Source organism: Diabrotica virgifera, chromosome 6, assembly GCF_917563875.1.
Source record: "Diabrotica virgifera virgifera chromosome 6, PGI_DIABVI_V3a".
Taxonomy (NCBI): domain Eukaryota; kingdom Metazoa; phylum Arthropoda; class Insecta; order Coleoptera; family Chrysomelidae; genus Diabrotica; species Diabrotica virgifera.
This window is the reverse complement of record NC_065448.1, coordinates 137,467,885-137,489,038: the sequence shown is the minus strand read 5'-3', so window position 1 is coordinate 137,489,038 and position 21,154 is coordinate 137,467,885. Positions and strand designations below refer to the sequence as shown.

At 33.8% G+C, this 21,154-nt stretch overlaps 1 protein-coding gene across 1 annotated transcript in view; it reads right to left on the bottom strand.

Annotated features, from left to right (window-relative positions):
- Positions 1-21,154, bottom strand: part of LOC114335329 (max-interacting protein 1-like) — a 562,552-nt gene that overhangs the window by 209,213 nt on the left and 332,185 nt on the right. The window contains exon 4 of the mRNA XM_050653059.1: positions 10,017-10,227. Within this exon, the coding sequence (XP_050509016.1) occupies positions 10,017-10,227 (211 nt within the window). The remainder of the gene's footprint in view (positions 1-10,016; positions 10,228-21,154) is intronic.

Sequence of the window (21,154 nt, the reverse complement as noted above, 5' to 3'; positions counted from 1 at the left end):
CATCTAACTTCCATCAAGTAACGGTCGAATCCATCAATTAAATAAAAATGATTAGTTAAATTTATATTCACTTTTTTGACTAAGCTAAGACGAACTAGCAACTGAGTGACTGAGCTAGGCTAAATCTTAACAATCAGCTTCCATAGTTAGTTGTAGTTTTATTGTTACACCCCCGAACTTTATGAGGTAGTTCAAATGTTACATATTAAAAATAATGTAGAACATAAATTATAAAACCATTTGTTCTACTTGCGAAATTGCTCTATTTATTTAAAAGGGGAGCAAAATTTTCAATGTGATTTAAATGTATTAATTTTTTTTTTCGAATCCTGAGAAAACTAATAAATGTTTTTGAAAAATTTTAACGCAGAAAGATAGATTACATTAATACTGAGGACCGAAAGTGCCGAAAACTTCTATGTTTATTTAAATAAGTTCCAGGGGTGAAAATAAAAGAGAAAATTTAGTTTGATGTTTAATTGCAAATATTTCATTCAAAAGAAACTTTTTATTTATTTTAAGGGACTTTGGGCCCTCGGTAATAACGTAGTCTTTCATTCCGCTTTTCAATTTTTCAAAAAAATTTATTAGTTTTCTCAGGATTCCAAAAAAATAAATACATTTAAAACACACGGAAAATTTTGACAGGCGACATTTTGCGCCTTTCTCCTTAAGCAAGCATCCCCTAGTTGTAAGCTAGAGTTACACATCTAGTATCAGTTTTGGGAAATGGTTGAACCGGCTCATTTATGGTATTTTTGCTCCATCGGTATAACATCGTTTTTAATCCAAATATTTTTGTTTTACGTTTGTCCGACGAATTTTTAATTTATACTTATTCTTGTAGTACTATACCTAATTGTGGCATAGAGTGCTCCTCTGGCTAAACGGCTGAGTTTAGATGAGCTGTAGTAGGCAAATTATTTTTTCTTGTTTGGCAATTGCCCTCCGAGAGACGAGATTCTAATTCTTTTTGGTTTCATGTCTTTAATCGTACCAAAATGATTCGGTACTATAAGCTACACACACCTCTGAGGCTCTGAGGAAATTAGGGTATGATGTTACTAGAATTTAATAATTATTGTAGTAAAATAATCTGTATTTTCACAACTAGTTTTTTGATAGGAAATTTGTATTGCCCAATGACAATTTTCTAAATATTATTGGTAAAATGACAGTGTCTCTTATGATTTTGTAGAGTCTCTGATTTTTCACGTCAGCTGAGGTCTTTCCTTTTAGTATTCGTCTAACTGATTGCTTTATTAGCTTTTGGGTTAGACAATTAGGTTGGTCTGTTGGTTTCTATTCATATTATTAGCTAAATTTTGAAAAACTTCTTTGGTAACAGTTGTCATTTTGAGATCTTGGACTATAGTGTTGTTTGGCACATACCATGTACCATATAGCATCAGTTCTCATACGTTATTGGATTTAAATATTTTCACGATATTGTTGCTGGATATGGCTACGGTTAGGTAACAGGTAAGGGACATGGGTAAGTAACAAAATCTCAAAACTTTCTAATATATTCAGTGTCTTGCCTAAAACAAGAAGAAGAAGAAGCCGATGACATATGTTTAACCAAGTGATCTTAAAACTAAATTATATCGAATGTGCATGTTATACCGATTGTATACCCAGAATCTCAATTACTCCTTTATACAGGGTGTCCAGAATCTTTCCTGACACACGATGACCGGGGATTCCTCAGATTTTAAGACAATTTAGCCCAATTCACCTATATAGTTCAAAAATTCTTCCAAAGGGAGCTAGAGCTATTTGAAAATGGCGTCTTGTAATAATTAGTTTTTTTAAATCCCTCCAAAATGCTTCTATTTAGAAAAACAAAAACTGGTAAGCCTATTTATGTTCCAGAGATAAATCGATTTCATCCATTGCGAATTTCTAGTGCCGGTCATAGGCGTCAGTTTTTGGTAAGGCAACGGTTATTTTATCGCATAACTTTTTTGTCTTAACTTTTAAGAATTTTTGACACTTACTTATAAAATTTCGAGGTATTTTTGTACTAAAAGGTACTTTTGCTTTAAGTCGGTAGTATACACCGTTTTATAGAAAAATATATTTGAAAATTTTTCGTTTTTTGAATTTGAAAGAAATTGAAACAAATTAAAAAAAACGGAGTATTTTACCGACTTAAAGTGAGACTAGCTTTTAGTTCTAGAACACCTAATGATTTAATAGGTCTGGATCCCGCGTATGAAAAAAAGTTAATTAATAGCAAGCTGAAAATTTTTTAATAGCTTCAGGGTGTCCAGTCGGACAAACTTTGATGTATGGGAACACTGCAACAGGGGAAGTTTTAATTGTGGAACAGATTAAAAATTTGGAACGTCAGACTATGAAAACGTCCCATGTATTTTGTCGGACAGAACTTCCAATTAATTTGTTACCCTTTCATTAAACTGTCCTGAAAACATCAGACTGCTATTTATCACCAACTGGGTATTTTATTGAGTGGAACAAGTAGAACATGTCAAATGACAGGAATTATGACAGGTGACAAATAGCAGTCTGATCTTTGCATGAGAGTTTAATTAAAAGGTAACAAATCAATTGGAAGTTCTGTCCGACAAAATACATGGGACGTTTTCGTGGTCTGACGTTCCAAATTTTTAACCAGTTCCACAATTAAAACTTCCCCTGTTTCAGTGTTCCCATACATCAAAGTTTGTCCTAGACACCCTTAAGCTATTAAGAAATTTTCAGCTTGCTATTAATCAACTTTTTTTTCATACGCGGGGTCCAGACTTATAATGATCTAGTATCAAAATTGTTTAAAAATTAAAGACAAAAAGTTGTGCGATAAAATAACAGTTGACCTAGCCAAACCGGACGCATATGACCGGTACAAGAAATTGGCAATAATTGATAAAATCGATTAATTTATGTAAGATAAATAAACGTACCAGTTTTCGTTTCTCAGAAAGATTTTTATTAATTTTTTTTTCAAATTCAAAACCGAAAAATTTTCAAATCGATTTTTCTAGAAAACAGTGTATCCTTCCGACTTAAGGCAAGAGTACCTTTTAGTACTAAAATACCTCACAATTTAATAACTCAGTATCAAAAATGCTTAAAAGTTACAGAGAAAAAAGTTATACGATAAAATAACCGTCGCCCTACCCAAAACGGATGCCTATGACCGGTACTTGAAATTCGTAATTGATGAAATCGATTTATCTCTGGAACATAAATAGGCGTACCAGTTTATGTTTTTCTCATGAAGGAATCTAAAAAAAAACTAATTACAAGGCGCCATCTTCAAAAAACTCTAACTCCCTTAGTTTAGGAAGCATTGTTGTTCTTGACGGGCATGGATCGTTCAGAAAATATACCCACCGTATAGGGAAGACCGCTGACGATCTATGTCCCGAGTGTGGGGTGGTTGATGACGCGCGGTATGTCGTGTTCGTGTGCCACGCGTACCGTGCGGGGCGTACCGAGCTGTAGCTGGGTCTGGGATCCCCTCTAGGTTGCTGATGGACGAGCTGATGGACAAAACCATTAATAGCAAGAGAGACTTCGACCTGGTCATTGCTTTTGTCACCAAGACAATTAAACACAAGGAAGGGAAGGAGAGGCGTCTGCAGACGGGATGACCACTATATTTATTTCTTTAAAATGTATTTGTGTCGTGGCGGGCAGTCAGCAGGGAGAGCACCCTTTACATGCAAACCACACTGACTGCTTATTTTTATTTCATTTTTACATGGTTTTACTTATTTATTTATTTATTTTATCGTAGTTTATTTTTATTTACTTAATTTTATCTATATAAGTTATCGTTCTTTGAACAATTTTATTTTTCTATTTCCTGTTTATGTTCTCTATCTTTACTTTTTATTTTCCTTTTTGCTAATTTCCTATTTTCTTTTCTCTTCCTTCTCTCTTCTCTAATTCTCTCTCTGCTTTCTCTTTTCATCTCCATTCACTCTAGTTCTTCCCTTGTATGTTATAGCATATTTTGTATCGTTTTGGGACAGTCAGTGGGGAAGGACTTTCTACATCCGATCTACAGAGACTGCCCCATCTAAATGTCAGAATGTTAAATGAAGTTAGAATGTCTGGAGTTAAATGAAAAAAAGTTTGAATGGGTGGATGAGAAAGAGTGCATAGACGAAAGTATGAATGACTGGAGTTGCTCGTAACTGCCAACTGACATTCTCTGGTTAGTTCCATCCTGGATTGGGGGGCGCCCCGGTCGACCTACCCGCGCACAAGCTGAGCTAGACGGTCGCTTCACCGGCCTGTATGGTGCGAATCGTGGGCGGGGGAGGGGGACACCTTCCCAGACGGTCTTAAGAAGATTCTCACCTCCCAAAAAAAGCACTGTTGAACTAGGGGAATTGGGTTAAATTATCTTAAAATTACTGGGGAATCTCCGGCTTTCGTTTATAAGGAGAGTTTCTGAACACCCTGTATAAATAAAATAATTATAGTAGATATTTCGTTGGCAATATTATGTTCTGTCTATTGTAAAATAATCATAAAGTAATAGAAAAAATCGTGAACCTATATCTAGCTGATGGTATTTGATAATAATAGGCAAATTTTCAAATACGTACACCAAAATAGCATTTTTTTATTTTCGAATATTTTCCTTTATTCTATTTCGGAAAGTACACACTACGTAGTTTAGAAACATTTATAGGTACTTTGCATTTATGAATGTTTTTCAAACTTCCTATCCATTGTTAATATCGTTTATGCTATTACAGCATAAACTTTTATTCAAACGTACTATACGAATTTGATAAATTGACAACCTTTTTGTGGTTTCGTGATTTGGAACAGTTCTGTCGTTTGTAAAATTTCACCAGGAGAAAAGTCTAGAACTGAATGTTCGGCATATGTCACACGATGCAGTAAATTGCAGCCATTTTCGTTATCAAATGATTGGAACAAAAATCTCGTCTCATTTTATTCGTTCCACTGATTTTAGCTATCTCATTTATTTTTATCAATGTTGATGGCAAAACGAAATGATAGAATTATTCATCCTTTTGCTTTTCATTAAATAAATGATGGTTTTGAGGAGCATATGATTTTCTTTATTTTTTTGTTTTCAATGGTTTTATACAATCCATAAAACCGGTTGTTTTATAAACGTGATTGAAATTTATAACTTTAAAAAAGAGACAACCTTAATGCATTTTTAAATTTTGTAAATCTAAATCGTGTTTATTAACATTTTCCTTTATTCTTATTTATAATATTTTGTTACGAAAAATGGCTTCGACATTTTCATAAATCGTATATTTGGTAAATACATAAGATGACAAAAGCGGAAATTATCAACTAAAACAAGCAATTGGACTTCGTAAGCCCTAGGTTTTCACCGAACGTGACTGGCTGGAAGTAGAACCGGAAGTCGATATTTGAACTTTGCGTCAATTGATATAAAATTTTAATAATTTTGAGTAATTTTTGCCAAACTTCCGGTCATAACTTTTTAACCGGAAATGATATTAAAACCGGAACTAATCATTCGAGCTCGACTTTGCTCCAAGATGCGATGATGGATATATCACATGTACTATTTCTGCGACTATATTGTGTCACTTCCGATTGCACCTTTTCAACCGAAAGTGATATAAAAATCGGAAGTGTATTTATTTTCGTCTTGTCAAGGCGCGTCAAGTAATATATCGCTTGTACTATTTCGGCGACTTTAGAACAGTAGTTCCAGTTGTAACTCTGGAACCGGCAGTCCTAGGTTCAATTTCTCACTTTTAATACTATTCTTAAGATATAAGCTCTCACTCGACTCCTCATTTGTCATTCTATCAGTTCTAATAACGTAGGAGTTATATTCGCGGACAGTCAAATGAATGAACAGACAGGCATGAAACCCTGCTACACTAAACTCGGCTTTGGAAAAGCCGAGAAATGATGAATCAAAGAAAGATAGTCGAAATTAGTGTGCAATTTGAACTAAAGAAAAGAAAGTGTAGAATGGAGAAGAAGGGAGGAAGAAGAATAGAATAGAGCACCGGATAAGTAAGCTCGAAAAACAAGAGTCTAGAAAGAAGGTGGGATTCGAGAGCCAGAAAAAGGAATAAAATTATACAGATTTCTTTCTGAAATAATTTGGGCGTGAAAGAAGGAGAGCTGGAAAAATAAAACAGAAATTAGATAAATAAAGCCAGACAGAGATCCTGAACAAACTAAAATGGAGGGCGCCAGTTTTACTCTTCAGCAAATTAACAAATATATAGATTAACTAAACTTTCTTAATCAACATTCGTGTTGATTCCTCCTAAACCAACTACCATTTGAAGTAAAACTGAAAAAAAATATGTAATAAGCAAAAACGAATTTTACTAAATTTATTTACTACAATTTTCACAAATATAGTACAATTTACAAAAGAAAATATACAATGTTACAATGTGATACATATAGTTGGTAAATAATTGAAAATAAAAAGTCCTAGTGAGATTTGATCGTTTATAAATAGAATAACCTATCAATTTTTATGTTTGTAATCTTCCAATTTTATCAATTTTAAGTTTTATGTTATCAATTTTATTAATTATGTTATCAATTAATTTATGTTATCAATTTTAAGTTAAATAAACCCAACAATAATATACCTACAGGAATATTTGAAATATAATATTTTACCGCTCTTTGACCAGCAGCGATTGTAAATCCTGGATAAATACTCCACTGAAGACTTTAGTTGGTCGATATTCACATCAGCGATCACCATACCGTGGTAGAGACCAAGTTCAATGGAACGTGACACATATATTCACGTGCGATAGGAGGAAACCATTCGATTTCCGGAAAACGTCTAACCATAGACCATTCCAGACAGTCTCCAACCAGAAAGTAAACCTATTTATGTAGTTTGAAGAAACAGAAAGTTTCCAGGTACGGAAAATAGGCAGAAAAGCCAACAAAAAGCAAAAACAAAAACCATAAGACCAAACTCCAAAATCTAAACTCCAAAACCAAAATCCAAAACTCCAAAACCAAAACTAGTTCAGAGAAATAAGGAAAAAAAATATCCTGTTGGTGACACATCCCCCTCCAAGCCGAAACGAAATTTTTTGAGTAGTATGGACATCTATAATAATAACCTATATGTTTCCTGCAGCCAATTTTGATGATATACATAGTTATAAACAAATGAAGATAAAAAACCGTAAATTTTCGCTTTTTTCCTCTCTAACCAAAAAGTTAAGTATTTTAAACAAATTTGAGAGTGAGAAACTCATATACCGTATAAAAAATTTCAATATGGCGTTCGCTGAATATGTCTATCCTTATTGTTTGCTTAGAAAATTGCAAAATAAATCATAAATTTTGAGTTTTTATAAATATTCATAACTTATGTAAAAATTAACTTAGAACGTTCTCATTACACGAATTGCTGATACTTGTGGTGCTTAAATTATATTTTAAATTTCAAAGCAATTGGTCAAATAGCTTAAAAGTTATTTAATTTGTTTATCCCAAATTATTTTTTTGCAACGCCATAGTTGCAACCAAAACAAACCCCAGCGTGCAGTCCCGAATTGCAACGAACGAAATGGCATAGATGCCCTAGCGGCAACTGCTAGCAAAAGACTAAGTTTTCACTCTAATGGCATATAACATATCCCACCAGAATGAAAACAATGGGAACCTTCTCTGGTTACACCTCCGAGGCTTCTACAATTTGCAAGCCATACGGATGCTGAGACTAAGGAAGATGAGGGAATTCTACAATTTACAATTCACGTCACATCTGCTCAGCGCGGTAAACTGAGCTGAGGTATTACCGCGCTGAGCAGATGTGACGTGAATTGTAAATTGTAGAATTCCCTCATCTTCCTTAGTCTCAGCATCCGTATGGCTTGAAAATTGTAGAAGCCTCGGAGGTGTAACCAGAGAAGGTTCCCATTGTTTTCATTCTGGTGGGATATGTTATATGCCATTAGAGTGAAAACTTAGTCTTTTGCTAGCAGTTGCCGCTAGGGCATCTATGCCATTTCGTTCGTTGCAATTCGGGACTGCACGCTGGGGTTTGTTTTGGTTGGATCGGGGAGAGCAGCATATGTGCCTCCTGATGAGAGACTAATAAGTTTCGAAACCGGTAGAGGTGCTTGCAGCACTCTCTGATTGGACTGGAATATGGTTCGGCTGTATTTTCGTTTTGCAACGAAATTGAAAATGGTTATTCATTTTTGATTTTCAAAATGTATGATTTATTTTGCAATTTTCTAAGCAACCAATAAGGACAGACATATTTAGCGAACGCCATATTGAAATTTTTGGACGATTTAGGAGTTTATTACTCTCAAATTTGTTTAAAATGCTTAACTTTTTGGTTATAGATGAAAGCGAAAATTTACCGTTTTTTGATCTTCATTTCTTTATAACTATGTATATCATCAAAATCGGCTTAAGGAAACATAAAGGTTATTAATATAGATATCCATACTACCCAAAAAATTTGGTTTCGGCCTGGAGGGGGATGTGTCACGAGAAAAATCTTATTTCTCTGGACTAAAACCGTGAAACAATAAATATTGTTTAGGATTTATTAGAAAACTAGAGTGACAATTTTTGCCGGTATGAAAAAAGAAAACACAATAACCTTGTACAATGGATCTTCTCACAAACGACTGGTTGCGGCAACAGAAAAATGAAGACACATCAGATATTAGTGGTCTTTCAAAATAACCAACTTGCCACTTTTTATAAAAACTGAACGATGTATAGAGGTGGGAACTGATATATTTTTGTACAGGCGTTGTAACTGTAACAACCCCGGAAGTACATATTTTTTGTTTCGCTAAGGCGCATCGAATTATATATCGCTTGTACTTTTAAAGCTGGTTTAAAACAATACTTCCAGTTGCAACTCTAAAACCGGAAGTCCGAGGTCAAATCTACTTCTCACATCTAATACCATCCTTCTGTTGTAAGTTCTAATTCGCCACCTCATTGGTCATTCTATCTATTTTAATAACTGAGGGGTTATATTCGCGAACAGACAAATTGTTGGACAGACAGGCATGAAACCGGAAGTATATATCGTCGCTGATTTGAAAAAAGGGGCTAAGCAACATTTTTATATTTTTACTAATTGGAACTTAGCTCCTTTTTACAGAGCCAGTTAAAAAATGTTATATTTGGTACCAAAAAATTATGAGACAATCTCAACAACAATAAGTTGACACTTGACCCTTTTTACAACATAGGTAGAACCTTGGTACCTATGATTTTTGCACATAACCCCTCATTTGAATAAAATGTCACTTGGCATCTTTTTGCAAATCAGCCACGATATTTGTTTTTGTTTTGCTAAGGCGCGTCGAATTTGTCATTTTATCTAATGACAGAAGAGTTGTGTTCACAGATGGACAGACGGACATGGATAATTCAATCTTTTTACATTTTTTCAAAATGGGCGAAAACAATATTTTGGCAATGTTCTTATAATCTGTGGCAATGCTAATGAGTACGAGAGGAAAACAGATAATAAAAAGTTTATGTTGAACATTTTAGAAGAAGAGTTATGACTTATGAAAAACTACAACAGAATAAGAGAGGAGCAATGCAAATATCCAAACATACTATTTCAAATTTTTTAACATGAATTTTTACTTTGACTTGAATTGAAACTGTTTTAATGCTTTGCTGAGAGTACAATAGTAATAAAGACTTCAGATACACATTTGTGTTGTGATTTTATAGGTACGAGACTGAGAAATGAGGCATTATAAGAACGATCTGCCTTAGATTAAAGGTAACATAGCCGATTTTATCGACTTTCCATTCGTCCGTATTTTTCCGATCTTTAATAATTAGTTTTATGCCTTTTTGTCACTCTATTCATAAATTCTTATTAAGCTGCTGAAAACTGAATTACCCTAAAATATTTCCATGTAATAGTTGGTACGTATAACCAAAGAAAAAGTTTCATCATTAACTATTATTTAAGTCATCACTAATCATATGTAGATAAAAACACATAACATCAAATAAAAATAACTTACCTGATTCCGAAATAGGTGAAGGAGCAGAAGAAAGCGACGTCGTAGAATAACTACTAGATATCGTCGAAGATGAGGAACATTCCGATACGGAACGTCTTTTCGACATGGCAAAATCTAAAGAAAGTTGGTCTAACCTCCTCTTAAGAAACCTTTGTTCCCTGCTTAACTGTTCTTTATATGAGGCGTGCTTTCGTTCTTTATCTTCAAGATTCTGAAACAAAACATCTTATTTAAGAAATAATTTAAACTTTTTCACAATCACTAAAAGAAGTTACCGAGCAAAATAATTTTTTTGTTTATATTACGTTACTCCCTCGGTTGTTTATTGTTCTATTAAGAAATAATTAGAGATATGGATTTGTCAACTTATACCGTGACACTAAAAGAACAATAAGATTTCATGACTGATGCCTTGTAATGATACATTGTCTCCCATGTTCCATAATCTCAGTTATATACGGGGGATTCCATTTAAAAGACACAACTTTGTTTCCCACCAAGCGAATGAGAAAACAACATTACAATATCCACTTTCAAAAAGAGAGAGAAAACACATCCAGAAAAGTCTAGAGGAATAACACTGCTTAACAGGATTCACGAAAACTCTACTGGAATAAATCGCCAAAACTATAACCATGCGGGAAGAACAACAATGTTTCCGGAAAAATAGATCTACCATTGATGCAATATTTGTTATCAGACAGATAGCGGAAAAATCCATATAATTTAATAAATCTGCATATATGGGTTACGTCTATATGACCAAGGCTTTTGACAAAGTGTGATTAAAGGATGTGTTAGAAATAACGGAAGAAAAAGGGCTAAACCACAGGTTAATTAACCTAGTACACGATATTAACAAACAATGTAAAACAAAAATAAGAGTAGGACATTTGGCAACAGAAGACACAGTTATAAACACAGGAATCGGTCAAGGCCATTCACTGAGCCCTTTCATATTTAATTTAATAATGGACAAAATAATAGAAAACCTTCCCAGAACAGCTAGATTCAAGATGGGTAATACATTCTTTAGAGTCTTTGCTACGCTGTTCTTATGGCCGATTCTGAAGACAATCTCCAAAGGCTACCGCATGCATTTATTACTAAAGCTAAAGAACTAAATATGCTCATCAACACCGAGAAGACTAAGTGCCTAGTAATTTCCAAAGAACTGATAAGATGCAAATTAGAAATTGACTCCAAAACTGTGGAACAGGTGACTTCACTTCAAATATCTTGGAGTGGAGATAACAAGCTATGGAAATCTCTCAAAAGAGGTCAGAGAACAAACAATGAAAGCAGCTAGAATCTCGGGATGCCTAAAAGAAATCGTATCGCTTGTTTCACATTATAAGAATTTAATCGTGCGTGCGAGGGTTAGAATGCACGACGACATTCCAATGGTGGCGCATGTAATCATATTATGGAGCCTTTCTCACTAGACGGTGGTTGGAACGTTCGGTAAAGCCGTTGTGTGTATGTCGTCCCTCGCTTACAACAACAGACGACTGCCGTGGTCTTTACGCACCCAGCAGCATAGGGAACTTAATGCATCCTTTCATATGATACTGTCGTTTAGTCGCATGAAGGTAGTTTCTTTGGTTGTTTGGTATATTATTTTCATTTACACTTTGTGGCTGTTTAAAATAGGTGCATATATTTTATATTATGATGTCTCAGATTGATAGTGAAATATTAATAACACTAATTGAAGCGAGACCTGTTTATTGGGACAAAACAATAGAAATATATAAAGATAGAAACTTGACGAGAAATGCTTGGAATGGTGTATGCCGTGCACTTAACAGTGCACGAATTAATTTGAATTAATTAATTTGACGAATTAGGTGATAAAGAAAAAAACACATTTTATAAGTACAGCACAATTAATTATATATTACTGATTATTTCATTCATAGGAGATTCTGACCAATAGAAAGCTACAGAAATCTAAATTAAACTGATAACTTTTTTGATAATTGCCCGTCGTCAAGTATATTACGTCAGATGCCCTTCGTTGCTACGAAAAAATACATCCAGTGACATTAATGACAAATGTTTTAAAAATTATAAAAGTGATGACTTTCAACCGTCAAATACATATTTATAACAACTGTGTGTTTAATTGTTCTAATTTGTACTTACATAAATAAATTACAATAAAATTTTGGTTTTGAACAGTTTTATTCATGAAATAATCGCAACAAATTGCACTCGATCTCTAAAATTAATATAGAATTTTAGAGCTCTTGTGTAATTACTACTGATAACAACAGTAATTAAAACTGTTAAGTGTATTATAATAAACTTTATTTTACATTAGTTGCAATTAACGTTGAGTATAGAGGGTGTGAATATGTGTGAATATAAAAATATAAGTATAAATCGTATCTTTTTGTGTTAATAGGATGGACCCAATGAATTCGGTTCCTCTTATTTCTCTTTCTTCGACGATAAAGTGAACACAACGCTATAATTTGATTTCGTATAAAATATACCTTTTATTCTACGAAATTATATTTAGATTTATAGGGTAAACAACTCGTTGAAAACTGGAGTAGGGCGGCGGTCACGTCTTGTGTGAAATTATCTAAAAACAACATTTAAAACGAGAGGAACAACATTTAAAAATGAATGGATGACAGAGGGTCTTTTAAATTCTGTACATGAAAAACAGGTTGTAATGTTGTTCTGAAGCTGTTTCCTTGTAGAATTTTTATAATAAACCAGTCTAAATGAGAAATAAGCCACAATTTAACTAAAAATAATAATTTAATTAACGTTTCGACGCCTAAATCTGATGTCGAAACGTTAATAAAATCATTTTTTTAGTTCAATTGTGGCTTATTTCCCATTTAGAATAAATGAAGTAAAAGTCAGACTTACTCTCAATCTTTATTATAACTTCCGACGACCGGTTTCGCTCTTTAAAATTTGTAGAGCATCTTCAGGTCAAAGGTAACAAGTTACAAAATGCTACAAACAAATACCAGAGTTAGGACATTGTCTGGTTGTAAAGGATGCTAAAGATCCATAAGATCAAGCCAATGTTGAATAACATACATAAAAGTAGCGAAATAGCATACCAATGCACATGCATGCAATCATGGGGGGTGGTAAAACTTCCCCCAAGCGCACAAACATGTGCAGAAGTATGCTATATATAATCATGCAATCATAACGTGTCGTACTTACATTCGAATACAAGGTGCTACCAACTCAGTATTCATTACCATGATGTTTCTGTTGAAGTTATGTTAACGGGATATGGTGGAATAGACGGAGGATGCAGCAAAGGTAAACAAATTTGATTTGTTTACATTTGTTTGTTACCTTTGCTGCATCCTCCGTCTATTCCACCATATCCCGTTAACATAACTTCAACAGAAACATCATGATAATGAATACTGAGTTGGTAGCACCTTGTATCCGAATGTAAGTACGACACGTTATGATTGCATGATTATATATAGCATACTTCTGCACATGTTTGTGCGCTTGGGGGAAGTTTTACCACCCCCCCATGATTGCATGCATGTGCATTGGTATGCTATTTCGCTACTTTTATGTATGTTATTCAACATTGGCTTGATCTTATGGATCTTTAGCATCTTTTACAACCAGACAATGTCCTAACTCTGGTTTTTGTTTGTAGCATTTTGTAACTTGTTACCTTTGACCTGAAGATGCTCTACAAATTTTAAAGAGCGAAACCGGTCGTCGGAAGTTATAATAAAGATTGAGAGTAAGTCTGACTTTTACTTCATTTAAAATGAACTCTCACATGCAACCCATTCAAGATTTCCATTTAGAATAGTTTATTACATAGATTGTATGAGCTAATTAGATGAACTAATCCACGATCCCACAAATAACAGTAAAAGAAAGATTATAAAAACATGTTAAGGCTTTTAATTAAAAACATAAGAAATAATAACTGACAAAATAGAAATTGCAAATGAATTAAATACGCGTTACAGTACATTAGGACAAAAGTATGGATAAAAAATACCCATTTGTAATGATACATCGTAATGATACATACCCGACATCATATCATGTACCTACCTCAGCCACAAAGTGTAAATAAAAATAATATACCAAACAGCACAGCAAAATATCTTCGTGCGACTCAATTCTTCTTCTTCTTCTTCAGTGCCTTATCCGGTCCAGATGTTGGCGATCATCAAGGCTATCATTGTTTTGTTGACTGCTCTGCGAAACAGCTCCGCGGAGGTTATCCCAAACCATTGTCGGAGGTTTTTCAACCACGAGATACGACGGCGTCCCGGTCCTCTCCTGCCAAATATTTTGCCCTGCATGACGAGTTGAAGAACTCGATATTTTTCTTCGTTCCGCATCACGTGGCCAAGGTACTCAAGCTTACGTTGTTTTACTAAATTAAGCACTTCTTTTTCTTTTGTCATGCGCTGTAGGACCTCAATGTTGGTGACATGGTATACACATATTACACATAAGACATTTTTAGTATCCTCCTGTAGATCCACATCTCAAAGGCTTCAATCCGCTTTTCAGTGGCTTGCGTCAGTGTTCAGGCTTCAACTCCATACAGTAGCACTGAAAGAACGTAGTACCTCACTATCCGCATCTTGCACCGTCAGCAAGGATCTCAGCTTGATAAATGTAGACCGTGCCATTTCAATTCTGGATCTAATCTCTTGAGCGTGGTCCCATTGTGAGTTGAGGGTAGTTCCGAGGTAAGTGAATCTGTCGGCTCTCTGGATCTCTTCGCTATCTGTCACTCAATTCTTATTGTGTGAAAAGGACAAGTGCGACAAAACTACGGCACGAGAAATCGCTCGCACGACAAAATTCTTATAATGTGAAACAGTACTATGGAAGAACAAATATCTAAATACTGAAAGCAAAGTTAAAATATATAAGAAAACAATAAGACCTATTATAACATAATATGCGGCAGAAAAAAGACCAGCCACAAATAGAACGTTACAAATGATGAGAACAGTTGAAATGAGAACACTAAGAAGAACAAGGCAAAACTCTATGTGACAGAAGAAGAAGAAGTGAAGACATTAGACAAAACTGTGGAATACAGGAGATAGGAAGGTGGGTCAGACAGAGACGAAGATATTGCAACAAACATATAAAGAGAATGGAGGAAAGCAGACTCGTTAAAAGCGCAAAAACGAATAACCCAGTAGGTAAAAGACCACAGGGTAGACGACCAAAACGAAGGCGAGAATGCTGGACCTCAGCGTTCGGGGAAGACTTGATGGCAATGAACAGGCAATAGCCTACTGATCAATTATGCTAGACAGAAAAAGAAGAAGAAGAACTTTGGTTCATTCCGTTGTTCTGACTGGCCCTCTAGTCATTTATTTTCAAGAATATTGCACTATTTATTTCGATTTGGATATTTATAAAAACAATTTACTCAATCCATTGGAAAACGAATGCTTTTTGGCCCGTACAACAAGGGTGGGATGCCGATTCGTGTCGTTTACAAATTTTTGCTCTTAACTTGTATCGAATTCGGGCCAAAGTTTATACGGATCTATCTGACTATCTATTTTATTTGTTTCGTGTTATCGAGCGCCCATAGCACAGAACGCATAACTTTGGGGTATATGTTGTAGTTTATACGGGTGCAATAGAGAAGCCCTCGGGGAGTTATCTTTTATCTTGATACGACTATGGTCAAATATTAACGTTCAGTGCTGTGCACACGGCAATCCATTTTGTTTATCTCGTAACCATTACTACACCGACCAGAAAATAAAAATTGAAGGGACGCACGATAAATATTTACTATCTTAACTAAAAATATGAAAAGAGTCTTTTAAGTGCTCCATTTCGTATAACATATTGATTTAACTTATTTAATTTCAGAAGTTAAATTTTCAAAAAACGAAATGAAAATATGGAATTAAATTAATTTTTCATTAATATAAAACTGATAACAAAATAGTAATATCAACCTACAGTGCGTCCATAAAGTAACGCATAAATTCATTATCTCGTAAACCGGCAACTTTAAGGAAAAATACCGAAACAGGTCGATTTTTATTTTTAAATTACGATTTTTTGGCATATATATCATACTAGTGACGTCATTCATCTGGGCGTGATAACGTATTCGACGATTTTTTTTAATGAGGATAGGGGTCATGTGATAGCTCATTTGAAAGGATATTTAAAGATATAAACATTAACATAATTATTTATACATGGTGTCCAAGAAACGCTTTTTTTATTAAATTAATTGGCACACAAAGATGAATGTATGTAATTTGTTTAATTCTAAATATATTTTACTGCTGTCAGAAAACATAAAAATGTTTTATTTAAAAAATAAACATTGATTTTGGCTTAAACGTAATGTTCAAATTTTCAAGAGGCAGCTGGGTGGCAGCTCTAACATTGAAATTAAAAAATCAATATTTATTTGTCCAAGAAACATGTTTTCCTGTTTTCTGACAACAGTAAAAGGAATTTTGAATTAAATAAGTTACAAACATTATATTTTTTGGCACAATTAATTTAATTAAAAAATTTTTTTTTAACACCTTGTATAAATAATTATGTTAATGTTTATATTAGTGAATAGAAACTTAAATACCCTTTCAAATGAGCATCACCTGACCCCTATTCTCATTTAAAAAAATGATCGATTACGTCATCAAGCCCAAAATGACAATACAACTAGTAAGACAATATGCCAAAAAATTGTAATTTAAGAAAAAAAATCGACGTGTTTCGGGATTTTTCCTTAAAGTCGCCAGTTTACGAAATAATGAATTTATGCGTTACTTTATGGACGCACTGTATATTTTAGTTTGTTGTAATTTCAAGTTCAAATCGTTTTTTTTTTTAGTTTCCAATTGTCCCAATTTTAGAGTCGCAATATATCATATTATCTATTTGCCCTATTTATGCAAGGATTTTAAAGTTGGCGCTATAACGTCGTGATGAAATTATAAACACACAGGCAACAATATTGCATATTTTATCTGCAATCGTTATCTTTTGCTTATTTTTTATCTTTGAAATGTTAAATATTTTTTTATTTATTTATCTATTTATTTTATTTATTTATTTATTTGACTTATTTTAATTTATTAGAGATAAATGAATGCTTAAACATAATCTTTATAGCCGAATATGCAATTAAATAACAACAATAACAAATTAAAAAACATTGCATAGTATGGAAAGTGTGCCTTCGCGACTTGCCATTATTGTTGTTGTTTTGTTGAAATGGCAGTTAGAATATGTCAGTTGAAGAGTTTTATTTTTTCGATTCTGCAGTTTTCTTGCTGATATGCCACATTTAAGCTAGTTAGTGTGTGTTAAAATTTTTACTTTAAGAAATGAGGGTTACAGACAAGAGGATAATATTATTGCGTGGATAGCGGATATCCACCAATCGACTGTTTCTCGTATAGTAAAGCGATACAATGTGACTAGATAATACAAACGGCGACCTAGTCAAGGACGAAAAAGATGTACAACGTCAAGAGATGACCAATATTTAGGACTTAAATCTTTGTGAAATCGTACACTTATAGCTCCCCATCTCAAAATTAAATTACTGATCACAAGACAAGTTAATGAAAGTGTCAAAACTGTGACTACAAAAGACATAAGAGGTTGGTTTGAATCCAAAACGGCCTGCGACTATTTCACAAAATAGTCTGATTTTCCTTATAACATTTAATTAGAAAGAGAAACAATAACGTCAATGGAACAATTTTTTACGGCAACAATGTAACAATTTAGTACCTAGTATTTCCTCCTCTAGCTCTAATGATTGCCTGTATCCTTCCAGGCATGCTCCGCAGTTTCTTGCGGAAGTCGATTCCATTATTCCTGTGCAACAATTTTTAATGCTGCAATTGAGTTTGGAGCTGGATTTCTTACTCGTATACGTCGTTTTAGGATGTCCCATATGTTCTAAGTGATTTGCATCAGGGCTCATTGGTGGCCAGTCTAGAGCCTCCACCCCAACATCCTCAAGATATTGTATGACTGTTCCTGCGGCGTGTGCACGGGCACTTTCATGCATTAGCACAAAGTTATCATACCAAATGAAGCGGGCATAAGGAAAAACATGCTCTTCAAGGATGCTCCGTATGTACCAGTAGTGCAGCCGATATGTGAAACAATTGTGCATTTAATGATATAAGCATGTAATTTGGACCACACATACTACACATACAAAGGTTCAAATTTAGATGGAAGGCCATCTCAGATTTTGCCTTTTACAAAAATGGCGGGCATTCAAAATGGAGACTATACATATGTGACTAATAGCACGATAACTTTTGAACGAGACGTCCTATTTCAACCAAATTTGGTATATAGGTTCTTTCTTTGATGAGTAAGATCGAGGTCTTTGAACCGGAAGAATCGGTTTACCAAAAGTTGTGTTTTTCCTGGTTTTTATGTAAAAATATGTTGTTTTTTTTTAATTCTCTCACCCTGTATATATTAATTTTTCAAAAAGGTAATACCGGCATTAAAAAGAGCGTAAAAATATCTTTTAGGAAATATTTTTAACTTTTTAGTTATTTTAGTTACCATTTAATAAATAAATAGTAGTCCTCCAAACTTGATCGAGGACGGTTGTAGATAAAACAATTACTGTTATCAATTTACCATTTAAAGCTAATTATACCTTAATGGACTTGAAATATTAAAAATAAATCGGGTGTAGTGATACAAAACAGATTTTATATATCTGAATCAACCAAATTAATTATTTCAAAACAAATTAAATAATAAAAATAAAGTATATTAATATTAGTGCTGGCGATTTTTGTCAAAAATGTGTTGTGAATTTTATTTTTGGAATCCACCAATCAAGGTAACGCCTTATACTAATATTAATATTTAAATCAAAATGTCGAACGGATATAATCAGTATCCATTTCCATACTCTCAATGTCCAACATCTAGCCAAATGAACCTCAGCGACCAAAACTTAACAGTTCAACAACTAGGATATTTTCCACAACAAATGCAAATGGGACCACATCCTGCATCACAAATTCAGCAAAATTTCGCTCCAAGCCAGCCAAACCAGCCAATGCAGTTATATCAACCTCAATACCAGTATTCAGTCCAAAGTAAATTACCACAATATCAACCCCCAACCACATCCAAAGCAAATGATGAAGAATGGCAAATAGTTCCAAATAAAAAACGTGAGAGAACCAGTCCGGAACAACATTCCAAACTTAAACAAACCAAAATAGATAACTACTGGCTCAACACACCAACAGCAAATAAATTTAATGTATTAATTAATGAAGAGACACAAGAAGCAGATACTGAAGAGGAAAAAAAAACAGGAAGAGAAGCCCCCACCAATATTTATTGCCGGTGTTAAAAACATCCAACCATTAAACGAACTACTAAACACTATAGCAAAATATAAACATTTAATCAGAGTGTTGAATGAAGAACAAGTCAAGGTACAGGCCCAAACAATTGAAATATACGACATAAAAGCAGTTGATGAGAAAAAAACCGAATATCATACATATATCGTAAGAAGCAAGATAAACTCTTTAGAGTAGTGATTCGCCATCTTCATCCTACAGTGAATATACAAGAAATCAAAAAAGAAATATAGAGCCAAGGACATATAGTTCTACAAATAACGAATATTCTACAAAGAATTACAAAAAAACCCCTACCACTATTTTTTGTGGACTTAAAAATGCAAGAAAATAATAAAGAAATTTATAAGATGGAATATTTACTCAACGCAAATATTAATGTCGAAGCCTCAAGGCTAAAAAGAGAATTAGTACAATGTACCAGATGTCAAAGATATGGTCACACAAAAAATTTCTGCTATCATCAATACAGGTGTGTAAAATGTGCTCTAAATCACAAAACAGCTGATTGCCCTAACAAAATTAGATCTGATCTAGTAAAGTGTGTACTTTGCGGTAATAACCTCCCAGCGAATTACAGAGGATGCAGTGTACATAAACAACTGCAAGAAGCAAGATTTCCAACCTTAAGAAAGAAAGAGTTACCGAATCAACTACAAAACCAACAGCTACCAGTGGCTACAATAAATATAAGTACAACACAAAGACCTACATATGCTCAAATGGTAAATACCAACCAACAAGATATTACAATGGTCACTCAGGCAAATGACATGCAGGAGTTAAAGAATATGATGAAAGGGCTTATGGAACAAATGAGCACCATGCTAAACTTATTAACAACACTTGTCTCAAAAATGAATTAATGGCTAATACACTAAAATTTGCCATATGGAATGCTAATGGATTGACACAACACAAACATGAGTTGTATGCATTTATAGTTAATCACCAATTAGACATAATACTGATTTCAGAAACACACTTCATCAAACATTACCAGACAACTCACTATCAAAAAGCACATATTCAGGCCACAAATGTAGTTGTAGAAGACTGGACAGGACCTATAACTTTTTCAGCTATATATTGTCCACCAAAATATTCAATTAAACAACCAGAATTTAAAACCTTTTTTGATACACTTGGACCTAGGTATATTGGTGGCGGAGACTACAATTCAAAACATCTAATGTGGGGATCTAGAATTATTAATACCAAAGGCCGTGAACTACAAAAAGAAATACTAATAGATAATCTGAACATAGTAACCACAAGGGAGTCAACATACTGGCCTACAGACCCTGCGAAAATTCCAGATCTCCTCGATTTGGCTATAGTGAGAGGAACAAATGAAAAATACTTTAAACCAAAGTCTTGTTACGATTTATCCTCTGACCATTCACCTGTTATCATAACTGTAAGCAAAAACATAACAAAAATAGAAAGGAGCTGTATATTACAAAACAACAAAACAAATTGGAGTTATTGTAGATATCAAGTAAATAATCAAATCAATTTAGACATCCCACTAAAGACCGATAAACAAATCAAACAAGCAGTAGAACATTTTAACACAGTTTTACAGGAAGCAGCATGGAACTCAACACCATTACCTATAAATCGACATATGATCAAACACTGTTCCAATACAATACATGAAAAAATAATTGATAAAAGAAGACTCAGAAAACAATGGCAATTATCAAGATCACCTCAAAGTAAAACAAACCTCAATAAAGCACAAAA